Raw genomic sequence first — 10,159 nt, forward strand, 5'->3', positions numbered from 1 at the left:
GTTAAAAATAATATTACCAGTAATTATAATTTGAAAAAAAAAATTAAGTTTAGGGAATTACACCGACATTTTCTTAAACCTCAATATGAAATATGTTTTGTATGAGGTATTGTGTGATTCTTTGATGGTGCATGAATTAAATTAATGCCTATTTATAATAATAACAAATCATAAGCTAATTAAATCAATTTATATCTTTTCCCCAACTTAAATTTTATCATTTTATTAAGTATCGAAACAATTGATAATATTTTGCTTGACTGATAAAATAGATAAACCTGCTGAGTGTCTTCGTTCGAGGCTTTAACCAAAAACAGTGTGCAACGGATTATAGAAGGCCGCAATCTTTTGGCAAATTGCCTTGATAAGGCTTATCTTTTCCTCAGCTTAAAGTTTGAATAGATTAAATCTGTTGGGCCTTTTTGTATGCTGACTAATTATGTTTTTCTTTTGTTTGTAGTTACTTTGTTCCATTAAACTTGGAATTTTCGTTCTGATTTGCTTGACAATTATGGGCTTTTGCTTATGATCTACTCCGTGGTGCAACCTTTTGTAAGCACTATACTTAATTAAAAAAAAAACTATCAATTCTACTAATACTCTCTGGATAACAATAATTTAAAAAAGATAAAAATTTATAGATATATCAAATATTTCTTCTTATTTTCTTATTGGTCGGAAAAAGTATATTTTTATTTCAAAAATAAATACAAATATTTATTCTTATTGGCCGAAATAATTATATATCAAATCTTTCTTCTTATTTTTTTATTGGTCGAAATAAGTATATCTTTATTCTTATTGGTCAAAATAATGATATTTCTTACGTGGCAAACGAATTTTTTAATTCCAAAATAAAATAGAAATTACGTGGCAAAATTCTTAAATCTTATTCGTCACTTTTGTTTAAGTGGCAAACGAATTTTTTAATTCCAAAATAAAATAGAAATCTAGTTTTTAATTGGTCGAAAACATACCTTTGCTTACGTGGCGCGCCGAATGCTCTTTAAAAATGCCTACTTTATTTATATATATTAGATTAGATTATTATTATTATTATTATTAATATTATTATTTAAAACATGTTTACTTAAAACCTTTATAAAATCTACCTGTTTCGTAATTAGATAATCATATAAAGACCCGCCCCCATTTATTTATCAGACGGATCTAGCCCATATTAATATATTATAACTATGGCGGGTCATGGCTTTTAAAGGACTCAATTCCTATTTCCTAACTCTCTGAGTTATTTCATTGAAGCGCACTCAACGTTCTCCATTGAAGCGTTCTCCGTTGAATCTAATTCTTGTATCCCCCATTGAAGCAGCTTCTAAGGTAAGTTGTTTGTTGTTGTTATTATCATCACATCAATTTCACAATCTAGGGTTTATATTTGATCTAATCTAATTTAATTATGCGTGCTTTAAGTTTAGGGTTCGTAAATTCTTAGATTATGAAACATCATATCCAAAAGAAAAGAAAATTTTAAGCGTAATTTGATTATTGAATCAAATATCCCTAAAATTATGTATTTTTTCGAGATAATTCAATATGAAATTAAATCTCTTTTCCCTGGGCCTAGGGCGGCCGCCCCTCCTGCCCTGCCTCAGGGACGGGCCTGATGTTTGATTTTGTAGTTTTGATTGATTGTGTGTGGTTTTGTAGTTTGAAAATGGTGTCAGACGCTAGCAAGAAGAAGGCTGCTCAGAAGAAGGCAGCTGTGGCGGCGAAAGGAGGAAGTAAAGCGCCTGCCTCATCGAAGGCGGCAGCTCAAAGTGTTGATAAGGTTACTGAAGCAGCTGGGGATATGGCGATTTCTGATCGGAATTGTACCTGTATTCTTTGCTCGCATCCTATGTCAAGAGATGTTGGGGTAAGTTGTTTTTCGATCTGTTTCGTGCCGAATTTCTTATTCCTTTGTTTATTAGTATATGAAATTCTGTTTTTGCTGTTGATCATAAGAAGGGAGCTTTAGAAGGATTTTTTGAGTTTACTAATGTTAGTTAATTGAGGTCTATTTTGGGGTTTGCTTGAACTGAATAAGAGGGCTGAATTTTTTATATTAAGGGGTTTATTTTTTTTAAAACAAATTTATTTGGAAGTAATCGTAATGTTATGGATTGTTTGTATCGGGATAAATAATTCATGATATTTTGATGTTAAAATAAAAAAAAAAAAGAATTTCCTGTTTGTTAATCTGAAATTGAATGGCGAGGTTTGAATGATATGTTAGCCATCGAAGTTTGTGGTGTAGAGAATATGTGATTGATCAATTTTTTCTTGCATATTAGTCTTTGCAAATATTATGGTATTTGCAATCATGTCTATATATATTATGGTACTTGCAATCATGTCCATATTCCTTTTGAGTTTCTTTTGTTGAATATTTGATTGGTAATGGAGTCTTTTCTTTCACATATTTTTATGTGCTTGTTCACAAATAATGTGGTTAGCTGGTCTCACTTTTAACTTATTCTTGTTAGCTATGCCGCATTTAGACCGATAATGCGTAGGCAGCAGATGGTCTGTCAGGCTGTCAGCGGGGTGTTGTGCTATCTATGATGCTGGATTAATTGAATGAACTTATAATATTGTGAATTTTCCCGATATGTCATCCCTTGTGATCCCTTCTTACTTGGGAGTTAAAGTTATGTATAATATGCTTTTGTATTTTGAGCATGTGGCTGCTTTTAGTTTCTGTAGTTCTCTGTATTCTGTTATTTTGCTGTGATCATACTCCTCTAATTTGCAGATAGAGTCTTCTTCAGTTACTTTTCATGGGCATGATCAAATAGATCTGATTGACTCAATGCTGGAGCTGCATTATGGAAGGTTTGTTGCTATCTTAAATTTATATTCTATACTTCAATATTATTATTATATTTGAACTTGTTTTACTCTAGGCGTAATGCATTCTAAACTTTATTTTATAATTTTATTTGAACTTGTTTATATTCTTTTGGCCTAAGTAATTTTCTTGATTTTCCTAGAAAGTTGCAAAACAAAGCAAAAGCTATTAATTATTATTAAAAATAAGGAAAGAAGATATCCAATGCAAAAAGATGCTGTCTTTTGGCCTCTTTTACCTAAGCTACCTTCATTTATGTTCAATATCTCACAATCCACCTCTTCCTCATCACACACCATCATCAACAAAATCATATTGTGGTATGTTTGGCATCATTTGACTAATTGATATTGTTTGTGCTTTTTTTAAGCATAAATGACTTTACTTCCTCCCATGCATGCTCGGGAGAATTAGGGTAGGGCATTTGGCTGTGTTTCTAAATCCTCCAATCAAGTGTTGCTTCAAGCAATATGGCCCTCCCTTAGTTACTTCAGCACAAAAGCTACATACCCAAGTCCTTAGTTCATTTTGCCACCTTTTACTTGAGATCTTGGGCGGGGTTATACCTGATAAGGGTGCCACCTTTTACTGCCAAAGTCCTTAGTTCATTTTGCATCTCTCCCCTCTTAGGGCATACATTCCTGATATTAGCAGGGCTCTTGATGCGCCTTTTAAAATATGTAATATGGATTACGTGTCTCTATAGTCTCACGGGTGCTTCTAGTCTCTAATTCTCTCGTAATTGTTTGCATGATCTCAACTATTTTATGCTTTTTATTTGTTCAGTTGTATATGGTTTGTGCTTTGTCTTTTGTTGATTCTTAGTGTCTCATTTCTTTGTAGATCAACACTACTAATTGTGTACTAGTTTTTTTGTTGCATTTTCTTTATGTGTTGTCGTTAACATGTGTATTTGGTTTGTGTATTTTGTGTCACAGCCTAAAGCGTACGCCGCTTTCTGCTTTGACTCATTTAAGTCCCAGGGAGAGAACTTCTAAGCATTCAAAGAAGTATATTCCATTGGCGGTCAAAGCTTTAGAATACTACAATTCTAAGGAGGTATATGTTCCCTTATTTTTTTTGTTGTTTACACAAACCAAATCAATTAAGCCACATATGATGACAACACAAAAAGAAAGTGTAACAAAAAACTAATACAAAATTTTTCAGTCAATCATTAATTTGTTATCTTTTTTTTTTTTCAACTTGTATGTAGCTCATTTATTGAAGCTGTTTTTATTTTTCAGCACAAAAATCTAAAGTTTGTGGAAGTATGTGTTGCCGCTGAGAATGGTGACTACGTGCATATCAATTTCCATGGCAGTTCAGATGATGCTTTGGAGAAACTACTTTTTGCTGAATTAAAATACTCTAATGCAAAAGAAAACGATTGTGATACGCTTGAAGTGGAAGGGTGTTGTGTGTTGGAAAAAATTGATTCGGGTATGTTTCTTGACATGTTCAGTTGTTTGAGAAATATTGTTGAGCTTTGGGGGTGTTTGGTACGTGGAAATGTGAGTTTGTGGATTTTGAGAATGGGATAGGGATTGATAATTGGTTGTTCTAGATTCTAATATGTCATTAAATTTTTGTTATTCACTTCTCCTTCCTCCTCTCTACAATTTAGTCTTTTCTCACCTCCCCTACCCCCTTAGGTAATAAAATGGGGGAGTTAGGGTACGAGGGATTGGAAGTTTATTACCCATGAAACAATCGTTGGAAATTGTTGAGTTTGAGATTTAAACTCACACTCCCAAAGCTTAATTCCTTTCAAACAAATGCACTATTGATGTGAATTCTAAACTCTGATATGTCAATTCCTTTCAAACAAATGCACCATTATGTGAATTCTGAACTTTGATATGTCAATTTTAGCTATTAACTTGATGTTACTTTTGACACCATTCTATTATCAACAACTCAAATGTCTTTGGCTCTAAACTCACTTTTTATCTTCATGTTCGTCTTTCGTAAAATTTACATAACTTCATTGATGGGTAAAACTCATATGATGCAGGAAACCCACTTGGGGTAGGATATGCTGTGGGGGAGTAATTCATCCAGGACCTAGAGATGGATTTCGTATTATTTCTGGAGATCCTTTTAAGGATTACAAATTTTGGGACTATCATCCATGTGCATTTGAAGCAGTTAGCCAGTATTCAGAACTCACTACACATTATCAAATGTTCCATGATTGTGCTATGAAAGCCATTGATCACTACAACTTTCATCAGGTTTTCTCGCTTGTCTATTGTTATCTTGCAATTTTTAACTTTTTTTTTAAAAAATAATTATATTGGTTAGTACTCATAATGCACGATTTAGCTAAAATAATTTTATCAATGTTTATAATAAAAAAATTATAATTATTCAGCATAATTACTTGAGTTGTTACGGAGTAACATTTATGAAATTACTTTAAATATTGTTAAAATGGGCTAAATATGCTATAATATGTTTATAATCAAAATTATGCGTTATAGTGTTTTTATGTTTTACGGACGTTAAATGCAAGTTAATACTCCAGAATACATAAATCTTATCAGGCTTAAATGAATTTCATTGAGCCTATAACACATAATTTACAGTTGCTCTTTCTAAATTAGAAAGTAAAAGTTCCTCTAATATAAACTTAGTTATCCTACTCTTTTAGTGAGAAGCATTGATATACAAATCAAGTTTAAATCTACACGCTGTACTTTTAGCAGTTCGGCTCAATAACCTAGTTGTAAAGCCTTTTCCTTTCAGCATTTATCCTGAAGCTTAGTCTGTTTTATGGATGTCTATAAATACTCGTGATCCTCAATTGATAACTGTTAAACCAATAAAATTTACAGCTGGGGAAAAAAGGTACATAGGAGAAATGAAGTATGAGATAATAGGAACCATACTGAATTACTGAGGTGATGTAGAATATTAACAACTTTAAATATCTTCTACCTCATTTTATAGTGTTATGTACCTTCAAAGTCTAAAATAATAGCATCAATTTTGGGTATTGTTTCAGGATGCCAAGTTCAAGTTTGTGGAAATGATTGGTGGAGCTTCTCGCGTATCTGATGTCAAAAGGATTATCCATATCAATTTCAAGGGCAAGTCGAGTTTCAAGCAAAAAGAAGTGTTGTTTTTTGCTGAGTTGTCCATTCCATTGTTCGAAATTGAAGTATCTTCCCAACGCTGGGAAGATTACAAGAAGAGTTTTATTCAGGTGAAAGGGTGTTGTCAGTTGAAGCTGCTTGATTCTGGTAATTATTTTTGACATTATATTTTAGAATTTTAATTTGATATTTCATTTCAAATATTGGTTAAGTTGGAAAATGTCATGCAGGAAATCCTTGGGGTAGAACTTGCGGATTATGCTATGGAAGAGTAAAGCATCCTGGTCCAAAAGATGGTTACTGTATTGTAGCAGGAGATGAATTTATTGGTTCTGAATTTATGAACATTGGTCTAGGTATCTATTAGAGAGTTAAATTCCTTTTTGGAAATAACTTAAATAATTATTAGCCTTGTTTAACCTTTCCGATGAATATTGGAACAAGAAAATGGCAGTAAATAAAATTGTTTTTGATAAAACCTTTTCGATTTTTAAGGTATTTATAAACCTTGTTTCCCGCGCTTCCCGCGTCCCTATTGCCAAATACATGCATATGTACTTATTGCCAAATACAGGGAATTAGCGGTACTTATTGCCTTTGACCCATTGAATTGTCAAATCACAACTCTTCACTCCACCTTTTTACCTTCTCACTCCTCTTAAACCGTCACTTCATCCATTATTTAAGCCCCCCCCCCCTTTTCTAACTCCACCTATTTCACCTTCATCTCCACCTCAAAGCTTCATTCTTTTTAGCAATGGCGCCCAAAAGAAAGCCGTTAATTCCTAATTCTTTTTATGTAGTTCCTGAATTATTTCAATTTTCTTTCCTAAACCTTCCAATTTTTCCCTCTCTAAAACCTCCTTCACTTCCTCAATTATGGTTGGTTTTTTCTCCATAGTGACGCTATACGCCACCTTAAGAAATCCTTCGAGAGATATTGACGCTGCAGATAATTGATTACTTTTTTAATCTGGGGAGTTGATTTTCTCGGCGTTTTTTTTGGATGGTGGTCTACTTTTTGCTTTTATCTAATTGAGTAAATTAGAAAAGAAAATCTTTTTTTGCCATATTCTTTTGTCAGTTTTAACAAGTCTAGTTTATTGATTTAGCTTGTTTTGGGTTGGCCTTCAATAATTAAAGACTAGAAGGATGCAAGTGTAATTTTAATTTAATATTTCACTTTGAATTGTTTTACTAAGTTTTGTATTTTGAGATTTCAAAATTAAGTTTTCACCAACTTGTGTGTTTTGTTTTTGTTTTTTGGTTTTTTTTTTTGTTGTGATTTTTGTCAAATTATATTACGCTTATACTATATCCATAATCCGTCCCCCCAATTTGACTCGCATGGCTCCTCTACTCAGCAGTATCTCTCGAGGGATTTCTTAGGGTGGCTTATAGCGTCATTATCCTGGAATCAAAAACCATGCTCGAGGAAGTTAAGGTGGTTTTAGAGAGGGTGAAATTAGAAAGTCTGGGAGAGAAAGATGAAATGATTCAGGTCCTAAACAAAGACAAAGAAGATTTAGTTATAGAGCAGAAGAATTTAACAACTATGATGGAAAAAGCCGAAAATTGGTTATCGAATCTTGAGGGAGATATAACCAAAATGATGTGCTTGGTTTTTTAAAGAGAATGCTATATTAAATAGTACCCGTTGAGGGAGAATTTTATCAGTAAGGTCTCACTTGCAATGCTCTTAACTGAATATCTAGCCTTACTGTCTGTAATTTTGACATGGTTAAATTATTTGAAAGATTCATCACTTGCAGATTTCTGTCACGGCCAACTCATGTCCAGGCAGCTGAATCCCATCTAGATGGAAGTCAGTGTCATCATTCTCCCTGTTACAACGGAAATCAGACCTGTATCTTCTCATCCGAGCAGCCTGATGTAATGAAAAGTTTAGATGAGTGTCATGAGAACATTTAGCGGAACACCTATCCGGACAACAGAAGCCACAGTCACGCATATTATCATTGTTCCTCCATGGCATTTTTTTAATTTCTATTTAGAATTCTTTTCCTAAATGTTTCAAAAGTGTAATGGGGTTATTACGGGTAGAAGAGAGGTGATCTTGTAAGTGTTTTATGGCTCTAAAGGAAGAAATAAAAAGAGTTTAAAAACCTATTGGTTGAACAACCCTAGGCGGAGACGTAGGTTTGTTGAACTTCAATTCATAATAATATCTGTCTCTTTTACTGCTGTTTTGCTTTACTTTACTGCTTTTACTTCAGTTTTGGTTATGCAACTTGTTACTAAGCCTGGAATTAAATCTCAAAGCCTTTATAGTGAATTTTTTGCCGAACTTGCGTTTTTGCTCTTTACTTCAGTTTTATTTACACAACTTGTTTTTAATCCTTGAAATGATCAAAGCCTTGACACTAAATTGTTACATTTGTTTACTACACCTTGAAACTGCGTTCAAGAACTTGAAATTTTATACTTGCGACAATTGACCATACTCTATCCAACCCCCCTTCTAGAGTATACTTGTTATTATTATATTGAACCTATTGGTCATACTCTATTGAGTATTGACCCTTCATCCTTGCCGGAATTCAATAAGGGGACTATAACAACCTTTTGACCATGTTATGTTGTAGTCTTATTTATAGGTTATACTATAATTTTTTGTGGTTTATATCAATTATCCTTGTCGGAATTCAATAAGGGGACTATAACAACCTTTTGACCATGTTCTGTTGTAGTCTTATTTATAGGTTATACTATAATTTTGTTTTGGTTTATATTAGTTGTGATTTTGACTTGGGAGTGGGCTGCAAGCATTTTTTTATGATTGATCGAAGTCAAAGCGTGATAATATGCAAGGTGTATTGCTCAAGTCCAACGTATTTGTACATGCAATTATTAGTTAATAGTCAAGTTTCATTTTCAATAGTCAAAATCAATTACAATTAATAGCCAAGTATCATTTTCAATGTAACTTATCTTAACAATAATTGAAATCAAAACTTTAAACCTATAATAAGAATGAGAATAAGGTACGGACTCCATTAAAAAGAAGGGGACAAAACACAACTTAAAAAGTTAAAACAGAATATTTGATGATTATTGGAAAAGAAAAATGGCAGTAAATAAAATATTGGAGCAAAATGTTTGATGAATATGTCTTTAGATATTTTTAAATAAGGGTTTGAAAAATTCTATTTGGAAATTACTTATGATTTTCAAGGTATTTGATACCCTACAACAAGGTAGGAAATCCATTAAAAATAAGGGGACAAAAAACAATTTCAAAAGTCAAAACAAAATATTTGATGAATATTGGAACAGATAAAAGGCAGTAAATAAAATATTGGAACAGAATATTTGATAAATACTTCGTATGTCTTTGGATATTTATAAATAAAGGTTTGAAAATTCTTTCTGGAAATTACCTCTTATAAACCTTTCCGATGTGATAATAAGGTTTTGAAAAATTCTTTTTGGAAATAACTTAAATAATTATTAACCTTGTTTAACCTTTCCGATGAATATTGGAACAGAAAAAGGGCAGTAAATAAAATTGTTTTTTTATAAAGCCTTTCCGATTTTCAAGGTATTTATTAACCTTGTTTCCTAGTCTTCCCGCGTCCCTATTGCCAAATACATGCATATGTACTTATTGCCAAATACGGGGAATTAGCGGTACTTATTGCCTTTGACCCATTGAATTGTCAAATCACAACTCTTCACTCCACCTTTTTACCTTCTCACTCCTCTTAAACCGTCACTCCATCCATTATTTAAGCCCCCCCCCTTTACTAACTCCACCTATTTCACCTTCATCTCCACCTCAAAGCTTCATTCTTTTTAGCAATGGCGCCTAAAAGAAAGCTGTTAATTCCTAATTCTCTTTTTGTAGTTCCTGAATTATTTCAATTTTCTCTCCCAAACCTTCCAATTTCTCCCTCTCTAATTCCGACCTCCATCACTTCCTCAATTATGGTTGGTTTTTTCTCCATAGTGACACTATACGCCACCTTAAGAAAACCCTGGAGAGTTACTGTCGGGGTGAGATGCTACGGCTGTTAGACGAGCATTGTCGTGAGGAGAATGAGAAGCGTCGGAGTGATGAGGCTCGTTCGGAGTTTGACTTCCTTTATCTTCCTATTGATTTAAGTGCTTCTTTATTCTCTATATTTTCTTGTCTTTTTCTGATTTTATTTCCTTTATTTGAATTTGGTTAATTAGCATAGGAGGG

At 32.9% G+C, this 10,159-nt stretch overlaps 1 protein-coding gene across 2 annotated transcripts; it reads left to right on the forward strand.

Moving 5' to 3' along the window:
- Positions 1-1,206: 1,206 nt before the first annotated feature.
- Positions 1,207-6,446, forward strand: LOC110728555 (ABC transporter F family member 1-like). 2 transcript variants are annotated; one of them, XM_021908197.1, is made up of 8 exons: positions 1,207-1,338; positions 1,669-1,876; positions 2,756-2,835; positions 3,790-3,910; positions 4,099-4,294; positions 4,869-5,088; positions 5,862-6,099; positions 6,183-6,430. In XM_021908197.1, exons 2-6 carry the CDS (start codon positions 1,676-1,678, stop codon positions 4,904-4,906), a joined length of 636 nt encoding a protein of 211 aa, XP_021763889.1. In that variant the 5' UTR covers positions 1,207-1,338; positions 1,669-1,675; the 3' UTR covers positions 4,907-5,088; positions 5,862-6,099; positions 6,183-6,430. The 2 variants fall into 2 exon arrangements, with proteins under 2 accessions (XP_021763889.1, XP_021763888.1); XM_021908196.1 differs by having other exon boundaries at positions 1,224-1,338; positions 1,586-1,876; positions 6,183-6,446.
- Positions 6,447-10,159: the final 3,713 nt, after the last annotated feature.

The sequence above is a fragment of the Chenopodium quinoa genome, unplaced genomic scaffold, assembly GCF_001683475.1.
Source record: "Chenopodium quinoa cultivar QQ74 unplaced genomic scaffold, ASM168347v1, whole genome shotgun sequence".
Lineage (NCBI taxonomy): Eukaryota > Viridiplantae > Streptophyta > Magnoliopsida > Caryophyllales > Amaranthaceae > Chenopodium > Chenopodium quinoa.